This window comes from Osmerus eperlanus, chromosome 28, assembly GCF_963692335.1.
Source record: "Osmerus eperlanus chromosome 28, fOsmEpe2.1, whole genome shotgun sequence".
Lineage (NCBI taxonomy): Eukaryota > Metazoa > Chordata > Actinopteri > Osmeriformes > Osmeridae > Osmerus > Osmerus eperlanus.
In genome coordinates, this window is record NC_085045.1 from 7576470 (window position 1) to 7599209 (window position 22740).

The 22740-nt window shown below is 42.9% G+C and overlaps 2 protein-coding genes across 3 annotated transcripts; both read left to right on the forward strand.

The window, feature by feature from the left end:
• Positions 1 to 4477: 4477 nt before the first annotated feature.
• Positions 4478 to 16141, forward strand: si:dkey-190g11.3 (uncharacterized protein LOC567059 homolog). Of its 2 annotated transcripts, XM_062454482.1 has the most exons (6): positions 4486 to 4828; positions 5348 to 5521; positions 5663 to 5767; positions 5877 to 6017; positions 12461 to 12511; positions 15684 to 16141. In XM_062454482.1, the coding sequence occupies exons 2-6, from the start codon at positions 5348 to 5350 to the stop codon at positions 15861 to 15863; spliced, it is 651 nt and encodes a 216-aa protein (XP_062310466.1). In that variant the 5' UTR covers positions 4486 to 4828; the 3' UTR covers positions 15864 to 16141. The 2 variants fall into 2 exon arrangements, with proteins under 2 accessions (XP_062310467.1, XP_062310466.1); XM_062454483.1 differs by lacking the exon at positions 12461 to 12511 and having other exon boundaries at positions 4478 to 4828.
• Positions 16142 to 17237: 1096 nt separating this feature from the next.
• Positions 17238 to 22436, forward strand: plk2b (polo-like kinase 2b (Drosophila)). Its single transcript, XM_062454481.1, has 14 exons — positions 17238 to 17463; positions 17602 to 17709; positions 17820 to 17936; positions 18091 to 18220; positions 18358 to 18541; positions 18770 to 18968; positions 19183 to 19330; positions 19487 to 19581; positions 19757 to 19889; positions 20148 to 20228; positions 20416 to 20575; positions 20749 to 20878; positions 21089 to 21199; positions 21483 to 22436. Exons 1-14 carry the CDS (start codon positions 17281 to 17283, stop codon positions 21672 to 21674), a joined length of 1971 nt encoding a protein of 656 aa, XP_062310465.1. The 5' UTR covers positions 17238 to 17280; the 3' UTR covers positions 21675 to 22436.
• The last annotated feature ends 304 nt before the right edge of the window (positions 22437 to 22740 follow it).

A 22740-nucleotide genomic window follows, 5' to 3' on the forward strand; every position in this document is an offset into this window, starting at 1 on the left:
TTACGAAATGTCTTGTCTTATCTGTTGTGCCTGTGCTTTTTATATGTTTCACTGTGGGAGAGTGGGAAACGTCATATCGATTCCTTTTTATGTCTTGACATGTGAAGAAATTGACAATAAAGCTACTTGAAACTTTAACTGTGTTTCAGACTGCATAGCCTTGAGTTTTTTTGCGTCAGGTAGGCTATAGGCTAGCTACATTTTTATACAGTATAGGCGATGCAGAAAACATTGGCAAAGCCGCAGCATGCGTTGCTGTAAGAAAAGTGTACTTGGCGCTTAACCAGCTGATGAATCAATTAATCATATTCCCTGGCCATGTCCCATTCAATGAAATTAAAGAGGGATTTACACATAGGCCTACATGCATACACATATATAGTACATGATATAAGCGCAGTAGCCTACATATATCCTCATAATTGTCTATGAATTCGTATCAATAGATACTCTTTGGCCTTGTTTTTATCTAGCCTATTCTGAAAGAGTTGAGATCATTATTTTCGCTAGCAAGATCTCATTCGATTATTAATTTCCATTAAGCCTATACCAGCAGGCACATTTAAAGAAATGTGATCTGATTGATTGGGGTAATGAGGCACTTAAGATGAGCCTATACATTTCCCCAAAACTTTCGCATTTAGCTTATCGGCAATTTTTTGCCAAGCTGCTTGTCTTGCTCTGGCAGCGGTGGCGGTGTTTGACTTAGCCATGATAATATGCCTATTGTCTTCTTAGAGACTCATAATGGCCGGGTTTCCCAGATTCGATCGTTCTTAAGGACTTAAGAAGGCTCTTAAGAAGGGTTCGGCTAAGAAGGAGCGCTAAGATAGGGGTGTTTCCCAGACGCGTTCTTAACTGCCTTCTTAAGATCCCGCCAAAGAAGCTTCTTAAGAAGCTCTTAGAGGGAGCTGCCCACCGCCGTGGTGCTGAAACTAAGTCAATCGATGTCAGGCAAATCGATCACCCACCACTTTATCAGCGCATAAATCACACACAACACCCTGTTTCTCTTCTTTTTTTTAAATAAACTTCTTTTCCTTTTCAACCATGTGTTCTGTGGATCATTTTGCGTCATTTCCTAGCTTTCAAGCCCTATAGCCTACATGATAGTTGGTATGGGTTGTGTGATGGTAGTGGGTTTAATGTTGGGAGTAGGGGGGTGGCACCCTATGTTGATGGCAGTGTAATGTTTCCTCCCAATCCAGCACGGATCCACCAGGGAGGGATTGTGGATTGGGATCAGTGTGCCATCCACGACACCAATCACCAGGGGGATCCCAGCCATGGCATGAAATCCACGGTGGACCTGGCGGACCTCGTCCCGTATGGTGGGCATTCTGATGTGTGTCCGGGCATGGCGCAGGAGGATCGGTGTCATCGCTGCCACACTCCGTGAATCCGATGCCTTGCTGAGGCCGGTGCCGTCCCCAACCACCTCCAGGAAGCTCCCCACTGCGTAAAAACGCAGCGCGGCCAGGAGCTGCACCTCCGGGCTGAGGGCAAAATTGCATCGGGTTGCCCTCTGACGAGGCGTTGGATCTCCACACGGGGAAGCCGGTACTTGGACTGGACAGCCCGGTCCGACAGCACATTCAGTGGGGAGAAGTGCTGACGCACATAGGCATTTATATAAACTGTCTGGCTTCGCGCACGGCGACGCTGTTGATTAGCAGCGAGAATATGCTGTATTGCAGCCATGGTGTCTCACACGCGTGGACTTCAGCAACGCCTTTATATAGACTAGCAGGTGGAGCCTCTCTTGATGAGGTTCCAGCCGAGTTCAATTACACCTGTCAGTTTCCCTGATATCTGTGAAATACCACAGGGTTGTTGATGTTTTTATAGCTAATGTAAACTCATATGCATATGCCGAATGTGTGTGAAAACGTAATGAGTGATAGTAATGATGATTCATTTTATTTATGTGCTACCGTAATTTTCATCCCGACCGGGTGAAAATTACCCATACAATTTTGAAAAATGATGACTTTTATAATGATTTTATGACTATAAAACCTCAAACAGCAGAGTATTCCAACAATGTCTGGCCTACTTCCACACCCTTTACTTTTTCAATAAAACTTTTTTTTAAATTATAGAAAATCGCTAATCTATGAAAATAGCATGAAATCCTCGCTAATAGAAGACGAAGACGATCATTTCATACAAGAAGACAGGATCACATCCACCACAACGGTTCCATTGACAGTCTCAGCTGTCAAGTCTTAGGTAAAACACTTTATATGTAAGGAATATTTTGAATCCAGTCAATACTGAGAGAGAGAGAGAGAGAGAGAGAGAGAGAGAGGTATGTGTAAGATTACTCTGATGTAACCCCTCGACACACCCCATCACATGGAGTGTCTGCCTGTCAGAAAAATTGTAGATGTAACTTTTTTATTCTGTATAAAATGATACTGTGTTCAGCATTCCTTGTGTGCAAAGAGAGGCCTACCCCCAAATCTGAACTCTGGGTACACACACAAGACCCTTATCTTGGGGCTGAGGACTAAGGGGGGGTTTGTTTGTTTTAAAGAGATACTGTTTGACAAGGGCTAGATGGAGACGCAAACTCTGGTGACCATTTGCTTGACACCTATATGGTTGAGTTTTTACGACACCAGAACCAGAGATTCAACTAGGGTTGATGACGCAAACACACACACGCGCGCACCAGGTCTATGCAAGGGAGCCAATGAAAGAAGAGTGTGGAAGAAATTGTCAAGGGAGTCAAGTGGCTGAGCGGTTAGGGAATCAGAGTAATAGAGTAATCAGAATGTTGCTGGTTCGATTCTGGCCGTGCAAAATTACGTTGTGTCCTTGGGCAAGGCACTTCACCCTACTGGCCTTGGGGAGAATGTCCCTGTACTTACTGTAAGTCAGTCTGGATAAGAGCGTCTGCTAAATGACTAAATGTATGTCTCCACTGGAACTGCATGACTATCAGTTTAGTCTAGAAATGTGTAACTACAAAGCAACCAGATGATTGGAGAGTCTCTACATACTTTAAAAACAATAAAGACCAGGCTAAACATACAGTGATAATGGCAACATATCTCCCTCTGGCATGAAGGTCAGACTACAGTATTACAAATTGCATAGCTTGTAATGAGAAAGTATAACTAGTCTTTTGAAATTGGATGATGTTAATCCCATAGTAATGAACAGTTTTTCTATATCTTAAACACAGTTTTTATTCAGTGAATAGTGTTTGGAATAATCCTTTGACATCTGAATGAATAACAATTGCTACTCTCATTAATACTCTTCTACTTGACATTATATAGATTGCATGCTCTGAATGCATGAGGTGGTATCATGCAGAGTGCTTGGACATGACCCACAGAGAGTTCAACGCCGCCAGAACAGAAACAGACTGGAAATGCCTGGCCTGCAACAGACGGAGTGCCTGAAAATGTCCTGCACTAAAAATAATGTCTTTGTTTTAATAAATGACTAATACCACAGTAATAAAGATTAGAGTTATGATGTTTAGCGTGGATTTCATGCTATTTTCAGAGATTAGCGATTTTCTATCATTTTTAAAAATGTTTTATTGAAAACGTAAAGGGTGTGGAAGTAGGCCAGACATTATTAGAATAATCTGGTGTATATTTGAGATTTTTTGACACAAATTTGAAAAAGATATTGAGATTAGCGTGGATTTCATGCTATTTTCAGAGATTAGCGATTTTCTATCATTCTTTTAAAAACATTATTGAAAAAGTAAAGGGTGTGGAAGTAGGCCAGACATTATTAGAATAATCTGGTGTATATTCGAGATTTTTTGACACAAATTTGAAAAAGATATTGAGATTAGTGAAGATTTCATGCTATTTTCATAGATTAGCGATTAATTTGAATTGTATTCAAAACTTTATTGGAAAAGTAAAGGGTGTGGAAGTAAACCAGACATTATTAGAATAATCTGGTGTATATTTGAGATTTTTTGACACAAATTTGAAAAAGATATTGAGATTAGCGTGGATTTCATGCTATTTTCAGAGATTAGCGATTTTCTATCATTCTTTTAAAACCATTATTGAAAAAGCAAAGGGTGTGGAAGTAGGCCAGACATTATTAGTATAATCTGGTGTATATTTGAGATTCTTTGACACAAGTTTGAAAAAGATATTGAGATTAGCAAGGATTTCATGCTATTTTCAGAGATTAGCGATTTTATATCATTCTTTTAAAAACATTATTGAAAAATTAAAGGCTGTGGAAGTATACCAGACATTGTTGGAATACTCTGCTGTTTGTTTGAGGTTTTATAGTCATAAAATCATTATAAAAGTCATCATTTTTCAAAATTGTATGGGTAATTTTCACCCGGTCCCTAACTCGACGCTGCAAAGTAGCGTCTTCTGAATGTGAGACGAATGTCGAACGTCGAATATGAAACTAACTTCACCTCGGTTGTTAAGAGTGGGTCAGGCTGATCTTACATTTCCTTCTTAGTGAAATATCTTCTTAAGATAAGAACGACTCTGGGAAACACGTCCTTCTTTCACAGCGCTCTTAGAACGCTCCTAAGAAGCTCTTAGCGCTTAAGAGCTTCTTAACGAATCTGGGAAACCCGGCCATTTGCTGTTCTCACTCATCTCGCTAATGTTAACGGGCTAAAGGGACAATTCATTAACTTAGCTTCAACCCTTACGACGAACGGGGCCCAGTCCTGTGATTATATTGGCACACATTTGACAGGCATTGCCTGAATATTGGGCGAGACAAGATTACTTATGTTTTTATTTGTGTAGTGTTGGGTTTCACAGTTTGTGTAACGTGACGGCTGCAAGAAATTTGTACAAAGAGGGCGCACCAAGTAGGCTAAGTATAGCGTTGAAATTCACGCACTGAACAAATAGTTTCTCCGTGTGATTTTGAACGTATAAATATAGCCTATTAAATAGCTAACCGCATGGTATTATCGAGCAAGCAGAACAGACGTTATCTTTCTAATCCAAGTAACATGTAAACTTGCTGAATCAACATGCAGAATAGAAACAAGATAATGTTGCCATTTATCAGTGACTGAGTTAGCTACAATATGATTGCATGTCATATTATAGTGTGTTGAGATATATATCATGCTGTAATCATGCCAATGAGGTAGACGTCTAGCCACAGCTGTGGCTTGTAAACAAACTTTTCTAGAAAGTGCCCTCCCCCAAAGGTTGCATGGCGCCATCTGCTGTGTGCTCCGACTCCTTAACGTGTAGTGCGTGCAGTCAAGAGATAAACAATATTTACAGTGACTTGCTATTACTTTGAATTAAACTGTGACCCTCTGTGACTATAATCTGATGATAATAGTTGTGTTTCACTTCATATTACACTTTAGATGGAAGACTCCATTGAGGTCATTCTTCAGGAGGAGAAATTCTCCAGGAGCCCCCCTGGGAGTCAGAACAGCCCCACCTTGACAGCCCTCACTGGGGCACTGCTCATAGGTGGCTACTGTGTGTGGAGAATGTTCATGCTGCCTGGCGCTCGCAAAATCCCAATCGGCCTCAAGGTACAGCTCAGTAGAAGAAGCGGGCTGCAGACAACACCTAGGAGAGGACAGACATGGAATCGTATTTTGCTTGAGCTCATACTGTAAGGTCTACCTGTGGCCTGGGGTTAGCATTGACTTGATGTTCTGACTGGTGTCCAGGTGCCTTACCTGCCCTCCAGCACAGCTCAGACTCTGAGCGTCATGAAGCTTTTGGAGGGAAGAACAGGTCGGCTGGCTGATCTGGGGTCGGGAGATGGGAGACTGGTGATTTTGTTTTTATTGAATCTGATCATCTCAGAGTGTTATCAAATCACCAAAGTAAACAACGTAGTCTTTTTATGACTTGAACGGATGTGTGTGTTTCTTATTCTAGGTGTTCGCTACCTCTTCGGTTGGTTTTCAGTGTACTGGGTATGAGATCAACTCCATGCTGCTAGCCTTTTCCAGATGCAAGGCCCACTGGACAGGGGTGCCAGCCAGCCAAGCCACCTTTGTCAACAAAGACTTCTGGAAGGTGAGGAAGCACAGTTTTATAAGCTTTGGTGTTTTATTTGAGAAATTAACATTGTGTTGTGAATATTGTATTGTGAAAATTAACATTGTTTAGCATCTAATGTCACAAACAAATGTTAATGTTTTTTTAAGTAACAAAGGGGCATTATTTGTTTATTAGACTTAAAGGGGTGATTGACTGGGTTTTTGGGGTATTTCACACTGTTCCTTAACCCTTGTGCTGCCTTCGGGTCACATGACCCAAAGGTTCATAACGAACCATCGTTGTGTTAACCCAATTTTACCCAATACAAAAACAAATACAAATAATTTTCTTTTAACCTTTGCAATGTGGGGGGTCTGAGACAGCCCAACGGTTAAAAGAAAATGCTTCACTTTGTTTTTGTATGCGGTAAAGTTGTTGCAATACGACGGTGGGTCACAATGACTGATGGGTCAGAATGACCCGAAGATAACACAAGGGTTAAAGGGGTGATTGACTGGGTTTTTGGGGTATTTCACACTGTTCCTTAAGGTCTCCGAATAGGGTATGTAACATTGGTTGGGCTGAAAATGGCCCGGGTGCTGTTCTATGCCCCATGATACATCCTCTGAAATTTTCCCGGGAAAAAACGCTTGTTTTTCTCCTTTTATGGTATGCTCATGAATATATAGATGAGCTGCGCGCTGATTGGTTGGTTTACAACGAGTGAAGCTGTTGAGCAAAGAGTCTTTGCTCCACAGCTTCACTCGTTGTAAACCTCGTCTTTGAAAGACGCAACACGGCCAACGCACTCACTGAAACAACGAAGGTGGAGACTTCAAATAAAAACGTACAAATAAATCTATTGTGTCTACACATTGACTAGATATCATTTGAAATGATTACGTTAGTTGTTTCCACTTTTGTTGTTGAAGTAAACTGGATCGACTTAGGTGGGTAGAACGTTACAGCTTAGCAACTAAAGTATATTGTGATTCAACTCAGCTTCATTTAGCTAGATAAAAAATAACCTGCCAAAGATCTGGACAAACATGCATCGTGAATTGTAGATTTACATGTACGGATTATTAATTCGAATGAAACAGTCAGGAACATGAAATAACGCGTTAGCCCCAATGCCAATAAACTAAACCATCACACATTACCTATGCTCTTGCGTTAGCAAGCTAAACTAGTTTACATGTCTACTCTAGGTGTTTTCGCTATCTAGCTGTGGTTGCATTCCTTGCAAATCAGCGTTAATAAAAAGCAGATGAGCTAGAGTCTAGCTAACATTGTCTATAGCGGGCATGGCTGATGTTTGTCTATACCAGACATGGGCAAACTACGGCCCGCGGGCCACATACGGCCCGTTAGGCTTTTTAATCCGGCCCGCCGAATTTGTCCAAATTATAGTAAAAACCTCCTTTTTTTCCCCTTTCCCTGCAATGCCCACGTTTCCCCAATAGATGGCGCACTCAAAACACATTGACCGTTGTTGGAGTGGCGCGTATTTCTCTTTATTTCACTTTAATTTTCACTTCGTTTCACGTCACCATTAAGCCCTTCTGTGAAAATGAGCGGACCAAAGAGAAGGAAAGTGGACAGCGAATGCCGAGTGTTTAATAAGGAGTGGACAACAAAATACTTCTTCACTGAAGTCCGATCAACGGCTGTATGTCTGATATGCCAAGAAGCTGTTGCGGTTTTCAAAGAGTACAATATCAGCCGTCACTTTGCCACGAAACGTATTAAAAACAGACGCAATCTTGATAAATTACAGTGCGTATGTTATTTTAATCTATTTACATTTCCTCCTCCCAGTATCTGCGAAATAGTATGTAAATGCCATATCTTGCATATTCCTTGAGACAAATTTATTAACTGATAAGGGCTATTTTTCACATTTGAAAGACAGTTAATAAATTGGCTTGTAGTGTTCTTACTGTGCTATGAGGTTTGCACACACTACATTTAATGCTTTAGTATATCCGGCCCAAACACTCCCTCCAAATGCTCCTGGCCCGGCCCCTCTGTCAAATTTTAGAACCCATTGTGGCCCGCGAGTCAAAAAGTTTGCCCACCCCTGGTCTATACCATAGCTCTAGCGTAGAAGATCCCTGTGCAAGCAAACAGGATCGACTTATGTGGGTAACGTTAGCACTAGCTACAGCTTAGAAAACAAACTATCGTGATTCAACTCAGCTTTAGTTAGCTCTAGCTATCTTGCTGAAAAATAGATCTGGACATACATGCATCTTGAATTGTAGATTTACATGACAACACGGGCTATTTATTTGAATGAAACACAGTCAGGAACAAGAAATAACGTTAGCCCCATTGCCAATAAACTAAATCATCACACATTCACACATTCACACATAAACTAATTCATCACACATACCGATGCTAGATACAGGCAGGATACGTTAGCATTGCTAATAACTGTTAGTGACAACAGCTTGCGGTTGTCATGAACATAAGGTTGGAACAGCACCTCTTTTCAGCAACAGCTTCATAGCAAATCCTGCTTTACATTGTCCCAGGTTTTCAAAACTCTCCTCTGTGAAATGGTTCAAGCAAATTAATACTTTAGCGTCGTACTTAATAGGGATATTCCCATAGATAAACATCAGCCATGCCTGTCTAGTGTCTTGTTCTTGGGGAAGATGGTGAAAAGTGTCAGGATTCCCGGTACAGCCTGGAACACTGCATTTACGGCGCTCCATTTTCAATATCTTGAAAACTTATGAACTTTCTTATTTGTAATTCCTGTGGAAGTCCCGAGCAGTGCACAGTTAGCTAAAAAAAGTGTTGGATATCTACGCGACCTCCGTTTATGTTCCTGGACCAGAAAACCAGAGGGCGGGTAAATGTAAATTTTGGGGCGTGACAAAGTTGATGCTGCAAGTTGTGAAGTCACAACTTGCGCTGTTTCAAAAGCTAGTGTTTGCATGTTGCAGTTTCAAAAAGTGAAATTTTGATAGGAAAGAGGTTTCAATGGACTTTGAGGTTCACTGTATGTCCATTTTACATTTACATTTTACATTTAGTCATTTAGCAGACGCTCTTATCCAGAGCGACTTACAGTAAGTACAGGGACATTTCCCCGAGGCAAGTAGGGTGAAGTGCCTTGCCCAAGGACGCAACTTCATTTTGCACAGCCGGGAATCGAACCAACAACCTTCTGATTAATAGCCCGACTCCCTAACCGCTCAGCCATCTGACCCACTGACCCCCCATTTTACCCACTGAACTGTTGTTATCCAACCGTGACAAGGTAAATTAGGTTCTGCAATCAATGACCCCTTTAACATTGATATAACCTAAATAAGCTTTGCACAGAAACTTTGGATATTGTTGCATCAGCACTATTTGTGAAGCATAAACGTATCCTATAAAATGTTATGGACGTGACCTGCTGAATCTTCTGTCCCAATTTATCTGATGCATATGTAGGCGGTGAAGATCGGTTACTCACTCCTCAAGTATGTATACATGCCAGGCCACCCGCACCAGTGGATTGCTAGCGTTTTGTTGGCGTAAATGGTAGTGGTTGTGCTTGAGTTGTCGGAGGTGGCGGGTTCGATCTTGAGTGCGGGCGAGCGTCGGCCGCACTCGACGGGGGCATGGCCACGGCTGCGTTTCCCGAAAGCGTCGTAGCTAAAGAGGCACTTGAAAATGCTCGTAGATTAACGAGAGCTCCAGAGCAGTCGTAGATCGCTAAGTGCATCGTAGCAAAGAGACTCAGTGGAGACACACTCCATGAAAACTACATTAGACTAATGCTGAAAGTTACTTCAGATGGAAAATAAGATTATTTTGGTTGTCGTTTTACACCAGTTACGCTGGAACTGGGATATTTGTTAGTGAACCATACAAGTTTAAGTGCCGAAAAAATATCTGAATCCGGTTTATTCTCAAGTAAATTTAGGTTACACAAAATAATTTGATTTGGTGTGTTTGGCGCATGCAATAAACGAAGGTAGATTTAACAAAACAAATGTCAGTCTTATTCAAAATACTATAACATTTTAATATGGCTGTTGTAATGTGCAATAGTAACTAGAAATGCATTAACTTTTACGAGTGCAATAACACAACAATAATTGAACATTGAAGATGTTTATTAGAATTATAGGGCTGGTAGCACGCCAACGCTCGGTGGATGAAGAGGCTGGTGGCAGAGCCAAGGCTGATGTTGGGAGATGGTAGCGCCCAGGAAATGGAAGGACTCCCCTGTGTTGACTGGGAAGTCAAACAGGGTGAAGGGGCTGGAAGGGAGTGAAAACTCATACAAAAATCATAAAAGCCATTGAAGATAGCCTAAGTCCTGCACCGCAGACTTGTCCCCTCTGGTTGTGGGGAATTGGATGTGGTCTGGGATGTGGCAAAGTAATGCAGTTGTGACAGCCTGCACAGATCTTGACACTGAGGCCTTGGAGAGCCCACGTCCATCTCCAAGAACCTCCAGAAAACTGCCAGTGGCATAGAACCTTACACTGCCAGTAGTTGGGTTGCAGGGGTCAGTGCAAGGACCTCCTTGTTAGCCTCTGCAGGTCTGCTTCTATGTGGTTCAGGAGCAGCATGATATCATCTGACATATCTTACACTCATAATGAGTATAATTGATCAACCATCAATTAAATTAAAGTTGATTATTCATGTCAGAAACAATGATTCCATGTTGAAGACATGGGGTATTCATTACTTATGTGTTTGTCATTTGTCACAATGTCATTTGTGGCCAATATGTGAGAATCATGAGATTGCAAACATGGTCTTGGAAAGCTGTTGGCCTATTATCGCAAGGTTGTAGATATAGTCAAATAAGACAGTAAATATGTTGGATTCGGATGCTTGTATTTGTACATTGAATTATTTAGGCTGCTAGCTGGGACATGCCATGTGTGATACCATTTATATGCATGGTTTTAAACCTTGTAGTTCAATCAAGTAGTAAATATAGGACTCATATATATATATATATTTGCCTATGGAAAGTGGAGTACCAAGAAGAGTTAAAAGCCAAGGCACAATTAATTTGAGAAATAGTTGTTTTTGTGGAGTTTGTTCTCCCTGCTCCTGCTCCTCACATGGATCTATAAGGTGAAAAAACATGCAAGGATTGGACAGGCAACACTGAATATATGATACAATACACAATTCAGCCTTTACTTAATTTAAATAAACATTGTATGCTTAGGCTATAAGGTAACCTACATTTGACACTACCTTGTTGATTGGGCAGAAGAATAGGCACAGAAATGGAGGGCCTTGTGAACTTCATCTCTTCAAACAAGAGCTTCCTCACCTCAATTTGGAGACTAGCCCACTTAATTTTCAAGACCTCCTATTGGTATTTAGCATCCTGTGTCGCTGATTGCAGGGAGTAAAACTCAGATGCAGCATAGTTTGCACGTTCACTTTATTGTCTTTGCCTTCATGTAGCATCATACAATGTACATTGAAAAGTACTAAAATAAGTAGCCTATAATAAATGTAAAGTTTTCTGTAGCGACAAGAAAATATTTTTGGTGTACCGTAATTCGTCAATTACTTTGGTTAATGTTTTAATTTTAAAGTCTTAAAGTTGCGTCAGAAGAATCACATTTCAGTACAATGGACAGCGTCTTGTTAAGTGCAACTTAACCCTTGTGTTATCTTCGGGTCATTCTGACCCATCAGTCATTGTGACCCACCGTCGTATTGCGACAAATTTACCTCATACAAAAACAAAGTGAAGCATTTTCTTTTAACTGTCGGGCTGTCTCAGACCCCCCACATTGGAATGGTTAAAAGAAAATTATTTGTATTTGTTTTTGTATTGGGTAAAATTGGGTAAACACAACGATGGTTCGTTATGAACCTTTGGGTCATGTGACCCGAAGGCAGCACGAGGGTTAAGAGACACATACGATGGTTCTCCTTATGGGCATGTTCGGGAAACGCACGTAAGAAATAACGATGGAACGTTATTTTGATCGTAGAGAACCCTCGTAACAGCTACGATCCATCGTTATCGGGAAACGCAGCCAGACTGTTAGGCTACACATAGAAAAGTCCCTCAAAACTACATAAAAAGTAAAGTGGATTATTAAATAACTTTGATTATAGGACAATCCAGTTAATAAATGGCAATATCCTACAACCATGTTTGGTGCTATATCCTTACTGTTTAGCTGCAGTAGCCTACTCTTATTACCATAAAGAGTAAGTCAACATGCCGTATCCGGATTGGACGGGAAGAGCGCCAGGGAATGCAGACGACGAGCCAATCACAGGGGGACACCTGAAGGATGAGGATAGTAAAGGGGGTGGGGGGGAGAAACAGATGGGTCGACAGCACGACACACCCATATATGGACACAAACATAAACCTGTAGCCGTAACACTCTGCTTCACATGTCACATGGCTACTTAATGCATCATTATGGTGTGTTTGTAATTAGATGAATTACTGTGTCTCTCTGCTTTCACAGGCTGATCTATCAAGCTACAAGAATGTGACTGTGTTTCTTGCACCTGGAGTGGTATGCATTCTGCACACAAGACCTTTCTGTTTCATATTTAGAGTTTATTTCACAAATTTGATTGTTTTGACAGCATATTAACCTAGAGTTGCAAAATTCTTGGAATATTCAGAGGGGTTAATTATCCATGGGAATTTTCAGGAATTTTCTAGGGGTTTTGATAATATAGGAATTAACCATGATCAATTCTAGGGGTTATGTGCACATACTGTATTTGCCATAAAATATGACTTGTTTAATTAAATAGGCATTTTACAGTTTGTGCTTATTAAAATAGATGGATGAACAGTTAGATGAACAAATTCTGGTATGATCATCCTGTACAGTATATTCAATATAGTTACCAATATATTTAACCTGGTAATATAGGCCTAATCAAACCTTACCTGGGCTTAACTGTCATTCAGTAGTATGAAAGATGCTGATAACTGTCTTGGCTTGTGATGTGTGAAATAACTGCTCATCTATCTATTAATGACATTAATCTGTGTGTGTGTGTGTGTGTGTGTGTGTACGAATTAGAATGGGTTTAGTTTACCACGATTGGAGAAAGAACCGGACACTCTGCAAAATTCATATCTTCGAGGTGTTCTCTTTATAACCCAACGGAGTGCAGAGCCGCAATTGACGTTGTTTGTGATAAGCATATCAACATCACATAATGAAAGATAATAAAAAAGTAATTTGCCGCCCGTTGGCTTGCTCTCTTTGCGACAGCCACTTCAATCTGATTGGTCCTCTGGTCTGCAGCGAGTTGAAATTAAATTAAACTAAGCATAGTACGGAAAATAGGGAAATTCTGTTTTGTTATTTAGAAGCTAATTCAACCTGGCATGACTAGACAGACAGAGAGAGAAGGGTGATTGGCTGGGAAATACCACAACCAATTACTTGCAAGATATATACCTACAATTTACAATTAAAACAAAACCATAATAATAATAAGCAAACAGTTCTTTACTTCATGGAGTTTTTCATGTTATATTATGTTACTGTAATACTAACTTCTTATATTCAATACCATACAGATACCTTTTGATACAATTTTACCTATGATTGGTGGCCGCAGTGGTTAAAATAGGGTAACCTAGTAATACTGTGTCCTCCAATTTAGCTATAGATCATTTATTTTATTTCTTATATAACTGCTAGCCTATAACAAATCAGTTGTGTGAGCGTGGTATATGCCCATAATCTTCCCCTTCAGTACTTCATTCAGTATTATTCATGTTATTGGATTGTTGCAGTTATGACTTGAGGCGCACAACACACACACACACACAGCCTCCCTCCCTTCCTGAGAGTCCCTGTTAATGTGCCTACTCCTTACCACGTCGTCAACTACTCTCCCATCGTTTCCTCACTCGCTCCCATGGCCCTGTCATGGCCACTCTCCTCCTCCTCGGCTTCCTCCCTGTCAGTATGTTGTTTCTGCTTCTCTGAGCCAGCCACCTCTCCTCCTTCCTCTAGAGGTAATGCAAGCAGTTACAGCCCCAAACATGTCCGAAAGTTTGGCACATTTTGAGGCATTCGCCTGTAGATTTTTAAATCTTTTTCTCCCGTAATTTTTCTGCACCTCCCTTGCGCTTTAGTGGTCGTTTGTACATTTTAACGATGCTAAACTTCCAGCATAAGCATTAGCCTACTACAGCTCGTGTCTAAGGGGGAGGTGATATGAGAGCCCGTCTACGGAGAGCCTGTCCACTCCCTATTAGGGTAAGCCCCATTGTACCGAATTTGGTTGCAGTTCCACCAGAGTTCCACTGGGGGGGATCGCGAGCGAGTGCATGTTGAATGGGAGTCTATGGAGCTAAATACAATGGGGCTTAATAGGAAGTGGCAAGGCTCTCCTTAAACAGGCTCTGGTATAAGTTCTTTGTGTCAGCTGTGTTGTCTATGCCTTGAGAAAAAAGGAAGAGACTCAGAGCTTGCCGTAAAGCAGTATCTCTGGCCGTACAATGTGTATGACGTCATTGACATTTTAAAAGGCTTTTTAGAACAAAAAGAAGACAAAAAAAAATCTAAAACCCAGCAGTGTGTATTTGTTTGCCTTCCCTTTCGAATTTAACATTCAAATTACTAGACAAAAAATTATATCCTGAGAAAAGTGCATTTTGAGGGGTATAGCTCCATAGACCTCCATTCATTCTGCACTCGCCCGTTAGCGCCTTCATATGGAAGTAGAGAGGAAGTGCAACCAGTTCGGCAGACGGAAGTTTCCCAAGAGTGGCAGTTCTCCCTATATTAGACATTCTCTGGTGATATTATGAATCCCACTATGGACACGCCAAGACCCGCCTTTCAATATAATTTATTGGCCAGGCGTCCATGCTATGTTTAGATGTTTGTGGTGGTAAGACAATAACGTCGCTCTGGATAAGAGCGTCTGCTAAATGACTAAATGTAAATAACAGAGAACCAATATAGTAGATTTTGATCAACATAACAACAATGAAGGCGACATAATTATTTGTATGAATGTAGGCTACCACAGCATTGGCAATTTGACAAGAATAGATGTGGAGGTTGAACAAGTACTTCAGGGATGACAGAGAATTTCAATTGTGATCTGTGAAATATAGGTACCAACACCACTGAGAAGAACTGTCATCACCAGCTGCATCACGGGCACTGCACTATCTATCTATAATTCCAGAAATCTGTGTGTCACCGACATCATCACGGGCACTGTATCCTGTTTATAATTCCAGGAATCTGTGTGTGTGTACCACCAATTTTATCACGGGCACTATTCACTATCTGTAGTTCAAGGAATCTGTATTTGTATTTGTTTCACTAACATCTTAATCACCGACTGCATCACGGGCACTATGCACTAGTGTTTTGCTAATCTAACAGTCCCCATGAATTGCAATTATATTTCTACTAGAGGGAGCTGTTTTCACTAAAACATGCAGCAAGCATTCAAATGACTTTTTATGTGTATTTTCCAACTCATTTCAATGTCACTGTCAAAATATAAATTTGATTTAACCTCTATCACATACCTTGCTCTTTGAGTTACTATGCAATAAAAAAAAAACGTTTAAAGCGACCTTATAACATTACCTTACAAAACAACCAACCAAAACCTGCAGTTAAAATGCCTCTGAAATGTCCAATGTTCTGCCTCTGAGATGGTCAGTGATTTAAACCTTTGATCCATCCTTAGATGGAGATGTTGGCTGAGAAGTTGCTAAGAGAACTCGCTGATGATGCCCGTGTCGTCGCATGTCGGTTCCCCTTCTCCCAGTGGCCCAGCCACGCATCCTCAGGCAGCGGCTTGGACCAGGCCTGGGCCTATGACATCAACACTGTACGCCTAAAACTGAACCCAAGAGGTCAAGTATGAAAGTCTTTGAATGGCATTCTCCTATACACTCCTCTCCTGATTAGAAGCATCATCGATGTTCCTTTGCAGATCCAACAAGAAGATACGTGTGCATGTGGTCACGTATGAATTCTGCCTCCTGCTTGAGTTTCTCCAATTTAATTCATTTGAAAATATTTCTTACAACTGACTAGTTCCCTTTTCTCAACTCCATACGATGCTCAGCTCCCAAATAGACCAGTTTTGAGCCACTTTGATAATGGATGTAAAAACATTTTATGAATAAAATGGTAGCCATATATGTTGGTTATGAGTATTTAATTTCTTCCCTAATGGTACATCATTTAATCAAATATCACGTCAGTGGCCTGTGATGGTAACATGTCGATTGCCTCAAAGTTAATCTGCACTCCTCTTTTCATAGTTTGAGCACATGCACAGACACAGCACTTCATGTGCTATGAACGTGCCACTCATGTGGCTTACATGTGGTCTGCCTGGTGCACTTGCATTAAAGGAGAACAATCAGGGAGTCAGGCCAGCACTGGGGGGGGACGACGACTGTGGACTCAGTAGCCTCCTGCTTAACACCATGCTGGGACTGGTTCAGAAGGGTCAGACTAGACCCTCTGTGGCAGCCTGCAACGTTCTCCATGTAGCACACTCCTTGGCCACCAGCCTGCTCCTGACTCTGCACACTGGACAGAAAACACACGAGGCACGTGCACAGCATACACTTATACTCATAAACATGAATCACATGCCAGCAACAGCACTGGGCACTCAGCAATAGGACACTCAGCCTCGCTATAAGATGTAACCATGTGTGAATGGGGTACAGTCATATAAATTGCTGCTTGTTGTAAACTAACTCCTCATCCATACAGTACACTATGTCGTGGACAACATCTACATACATAGACAGAATTATGTTCTATAATCGCCACACGATGGCGCTAGAGTTACATATTACCGTAAAACGTTCACTCAGGCAGCGTTGACTGGAGCTGCTGCTATTAGGTTCCACTTGATAAGAACAATTTCATTTACCCCTGCTTGGTATCTTAGGTATTACTATTTGACTATCCTTAAGTTGTTTCCTTAAGTGTGAATTACTCCCCATAAACTACGTATAAATGTCTGTTTTTGGAGATACTGGTAGTGGATGTGATGATGACGATGATTAAACGGGGGTGAGAAGGCTCATGTTGATATTGTATAAAATCTATCTAATTCTTCCATAGACTAGATGATCACAGCAACAGACATTAATATTCCAGTCTTGACTAGAAGTCGAGTCGACCTACCCTACCATACTTCTACTCCAAGCACAGTGACGTCGAAGAGGCCAGACCATGGGGCGGATGCCGGTATATAAAGCCGAGCAGACAATTCTCCACCGCATTCACCATACGAGTCACGAAGCTATTGCACCACTATGGAAATATTAATGAATATCGCCCCTCAGCCGGCCAACAGCAACAGGGTGTGCGAGCCGACACCTCGATCCAGTGAACTGCACAGAAAAAGAGCAGAGGATAATGTATCGGCGGAGATGGCCAGAATTATCACAGATTCTGCCACCGGGAAATGTTACTGCCGTGGGAAAGTTTTGGGAAAGGTACAGCTTTTAGTCTACAACACCGCAGCTACAGCTGTCAGGATTCCCTTTGGAATAATGTTATAATTGGGTGGATTGTATACCTTTTTGAAGCTTCTGACTCATAATTGTATACATTGTACATGTGTTTCTTTTCAGGGAGGTTTTGCGAAATGCTACGAGATGACAGACCTGTCCACAAGCAAAGTTTACGCAGCCAAAATTATTCCCCACACGCGCGTCTCCAAAACTCACCAACGGGAAAAGGTAAGCTCGGTTCCCTCCAGAGGTTGGACAATAGTCTAAGAGTGTGCAGCATAATATATTGGTTAGTAAATTATACAGTACATTTATTTCATGGTATATCTTTTGACCAGATCGACCGGGAAATCGAACTCCACCGAATGCTTCACCATAAACACATTGTGCATTTTTATCACCATTTCGAAGACAAGGACAACATCTACATACTATTGGAGTACTGCAGTAGAAGAGTGAGTAGACTGTAGCTGAACTGCTACCCATTTGTCTCTGCACCTCCATCCCCCGAAATGTTTGCATACTTCTGCATTTGCGCCCTGCCCCTGATTGTATTCTCAGCTAATCGAGTTTGTGCTTGTTCTGACATGGTATGTTTTCTCCGTGCAGTCCTTAGCTCATATCCTGAAGACACGCAAAGTGCTCACTGAACCGGAGGTGCGCTATTACCTGCGTCAGATCGTCTCAGGACTCAAATACCTGCACGAACAAGAGATCCTGCACAGAGACCTCAAATTGGGTAGGAAGACTGCAGTAACTATACACCATCCACATAACCTGGGTTGTTAAATATATGTGAAGTACTGTCAGTGTAAAACCTTTGGCATTACAATGCTGAGTATTTATACAGTACAATCCTTCCTTTCCCCTTGATAGGTAACTTCTTTGTGAGTGAATCCATGGAGCTGAAGGTGGGAGACTTTGGCCTAGCTGCCAAACTGGAGCCAGTGGGGAGCAGGAGGAAGACCATCTGTGGGACGCCCAACTACCTGTCCCCTGAAGTGCTCAACAAGGAAGGCCACGGCTGCGAGTCTGACATCTGGGCCCTGGGCTGTGTCATGTAAGTCCAGTGGAACTTCACTTTGTTTATGACTTAACCAGTCTCTTGGGGAGCTTTGATTGAATGTACGTATGTGACCAACAAAGAGTTGCGGTGACAGTTGGTCCAAACAACGGTGGCGTGACGTTTCAGATGATCAGGAAATGGACAGCCTGTCCCGCAGGGTGGCCCAGTGTGAAGACACCGTAGCGGCCAGCAGTAGCTCACGTGTCTTTTCTTGTGTCCCAGGTACACCATGCTACTGGGCAGACCCCCCTTTGAGACCACCAACCTGAAGGAGACTTACAGGTGCATCCGCGAGGCTCGCTACTCCCTGCCCTCCTCCCTGTCCCTCCAGGCCAAGCAGCTCATTGGTAGCCTGCTGGCCAAGACCCCTGAGGACAGACCCCACCTGGATCACATCCTCAGACACGAGTTCTTCACACAGGTGAGAAGACGCACACACTACAGACGACGTCTGGACGCGCCCTGTCGGTCTGTCGGTCACTTCCTTTTTGGGATGGATTGTGTCTTTGGTGCAGCGTTGCAACATTGACTCTCTCTCTCGGTCTCTCTCTCTCGGTCTCTCTCTCTCTCTTGGTCTCTCTCTTTCTCGGTCTCTCTCTCTCGGTCTCTCTCTTGGTCTCTCTCCCTCTGTGCAGGGTTTTGTGCCAGAGCGTCTCCCAGCAAGCTGTTGCCACTCTGCACCAGAGTTCCACATCTCCAGCCCTGCCAAGAGTTTCTTCAAGAAGGCTGCAGCCGCACTGTTTGGTGGGAAGAGGGACAAGGTCAAATACTATGAGACCTTGAGTGAGTACATTATCTATCACCCAGGGCCCAGTCACCTCAGTAATAACTCTAAGCTTGTGCTGATAGGCCGAGTAATAGTGGGGCAGTTTTGGCACACTCAAATTCCTATAGTTTTGAATGGAAGACAGTGCTGACAGTGTGTGTTGTCTATCACAGATAAGCTAACCAAAGAAGAAGAGGAGATCTACAAGCTGCGAAATGACCTGAAGAAGACTGTCATCAGCCAGCAGCAGAACAAACAGCAGGCTGAGGTAAGCGAAACCTGCTGAGTCACCATCTCTAAACCGTCAGACAAGCCGCTCCTGGTTAGGCAACCAACCTCAGAATCAATACTGTATCCACACAGACCACAAGTTGACCCAAGACATGCTGACTCAGTTCAGAGCCACGGCACACGCCTTAACCCATTGTGTCCTCCCACCCCAGGACACTCTGCCAGCCTTGCCATCGGCCGGAATTCCCGTTGCCCCGGTAACAGAGGGTCAGGCTCCGACAGCGCGTGACACCATCCGCTTGATCGTCAGGGGCAGCCTGGGCAGCTGCAGCAGCAGCAGCGAATGTGAGTTGACACGTGGGGACACATGACACGCATGGTTGGCTACACATAGAGTTGTTAACACACACACACACACAGGTGTGAAAGGCATGTTGTGACAGTGTATGTGTGTGTTGATGAGTAGCCAACCTGACTTGAATGGGATTGCAAGATGTGGATTCAATAGCAAGGATTTTTATAAGTAGCTAATGATGTAGACGGCTAACGACGCAGACGGATTGACACGGCCGCAAAACTAATATTGTGCTTTTATTTTCCTAGGTCTGGAAGACAATAGTACGGGCTGTGTGGCTGAGTCTGTAGCCAGCGTTTTCAGAGGGTGCCTGGAAAACATGCCTCAAGGTAAGAAAAAATCACAAAGTCACAACCATGGACATCTTTTTAAATGCGTGCACTCGCCATTGACGTAGGGGCTGCATCGTTTCAGAGATGAATCTAATACACTGTTACTATATTATGCATGTTTGTCAATTTAGCAGTCTAACCCCCCCACCCTCCCCTCTTCTCTCCCCCTCCTCCTCCCCCACAGCGGACAACATTCCCCAAGGCCCAGGCTGCGGTACCCTCCAGTGGGTGACTAAGTGGGTCGACTACTCCAACAAGTACGGCTTCGGCTACCAGCTGTCAGACCACACCGTGGGGGTTCTCTTCAACAACGGCACTCACATGAGCCTCCTCCCCGACAGGAAGTAAGTGTCCTCAGTCAGACCTAGATCCAGCTGCACTGGAAGATGGTTATGTGTCTAGCAGCCCCAGGGTAGACTGTTGTCTGCTGAGCGACGTTTGATCGTTGGTCTCGTGTTTGTTCATGTGAGGTTTACTAACTCTTCCTCCCCTCTCTTTTTCCTCTCTCCTTTTCCAGAACAATCCATTACTATGCTGAGCTGGGACAGTGTTCTGTCTTTCCCACTACGGAGGTCCCAGAGCACTTTGTTGCTCAGGTGACAGTGCTCAAGTACTTTGCCCACTACATGGAGGAGAATCTGATGGATGTGAGTATTCACCTCCACAGTTACATTACTTATCTTCCTCTACTTAACGAATACAGTCTCCCTTTCCTCTTTCTCTTCCTTGGAAATGTCACCCTTCTCTGTCACTCTCTCTTTGTCTCTCTCTCCCCCTTCTCCTTCTTCTTTCTTGGATAATGTGTTTTGAGACTTCTCGACTCTAACTCGGGCGTTGGCGTCTTGTGTCCCTCTCAGGGCGGAGACCTAGTGAGCATGTCCGACACACACCTGCCCAGACTCTACCTTCTGCAGTGGCTCAAGTCTGACCGCGCCCTCATGATGCTCTTCAACGATGGCACCTTTCAGGTAAAAACCCGGTCTCATCTCCTGTCCAAACCTACGCACACCTTCCACCTCACAAGCCAACGTACATACTGGAGCTGAGGATACAGCTCTTCTGGACCAACTAGCATGCACACAACCTCACAAGCCAGATTATACAAAACATGCATGCCTTGCAACATGCCAAACACCCATATGGTCCCAAGCCAAAGTGATCTACGGAACACAACTGTTTGTTTAGACAATCACAGTATACCGTGCTGATAGAAAACTCACCCACCCCTGTATTCCATCTCTCGCCCTCCAGGTTAACTTCTACCATGACCACACCAAGATCATCCTGTGCACCCAGAGGGATGAGTACATGCTGACGTACATCAATGAGGACCGGGTCTCCACCACCTTCAGACTGAGCGCCCTGCTTGCCTCCGGCTGCCCCAGTGACCTGCGCCAGCGTATGGAGTACTCCCTCAACATGCTCACGCAGCGCTGCAACTGAACAGGAAGCGCCCACGCGGAGCCGAGGAACCACTTACATGGAGGGGGCCTCTTCCCACAGCTTGGCAATTTAAAGGGGGGGGACAGTTTATACTGATGGACCTATGCTGAGCAATTGGGACTGCAACTCTGACAATTTACTGGTGAAAATCCTGTCAGAAATGGAGAGGGATGGAGAGATCCTGAAGGAGATGAAACGTGTATAGGGAACATGAAGGCTTGACTGTGAAGGGCTGATGACATGTAAATGAAAAGAGGAGACCGCAAACCGGAAATCAACAATTGGAAATTCTGGTACGAATGTGTAACCAAAGGGAGGAGCATGTTAGGAAGGGGTGAGGAGGGTAACACTGGGCTGGCCCAGAGAGGAACTGTCTATTTACGTTGTTGTTAAATGTTGTTGTTGTTGTCATTAATGTTGTTGTGTCCAATATGAGTCCATCCACAAAGGCTGGAGCTGTGCTTGGAGCCTGTAAAAACAGCGCTTCTGCCGGGCGGAGAGACGCTGTGTGTGTGGGTGTGTGTGTTTGTGTGTTTGTGTGTGCATGGCACACTGCATACCCACTTCAAACTGTGACTCATTTCTGTCTGAAAGGTTTGACATCCCTGTTGGACTGGGGAGGTTGGGAGAGGGGGATTATGGTGAAGTTCATGTACAGACCCACTAAGAAAGAACCGTTACCTTGTTAAGTAATGGGGCATAACTTATTGTGTACAAAGTGTATTTATTTATTTAATAATAAGTGTTTTTTTTTCTTTAAAATAATTTCCTCTGTGGTGTGACTGGTTTGTTGTGCAATACATCCGTTTAGCCTTAAGAAACATAATTTTTTTGTTTCTATATTCTAAGATGATGAATTATACATCTCACCGACACTTCCCTTCACTGTAGAAAGGTCACCTCAATGCTTTAATATACTCTGATGCCAGAGAATGGCAAAGAGGCAAGGTGTAAGTCAATTACAATAGGAACATCAGTCACAGGAAGGTCAGTGACAATATTTATTCGAAAGGAAGACTCATGTATCGCTCAAGAAACATTTTTTCTCTAGTATCTTCACAATGGT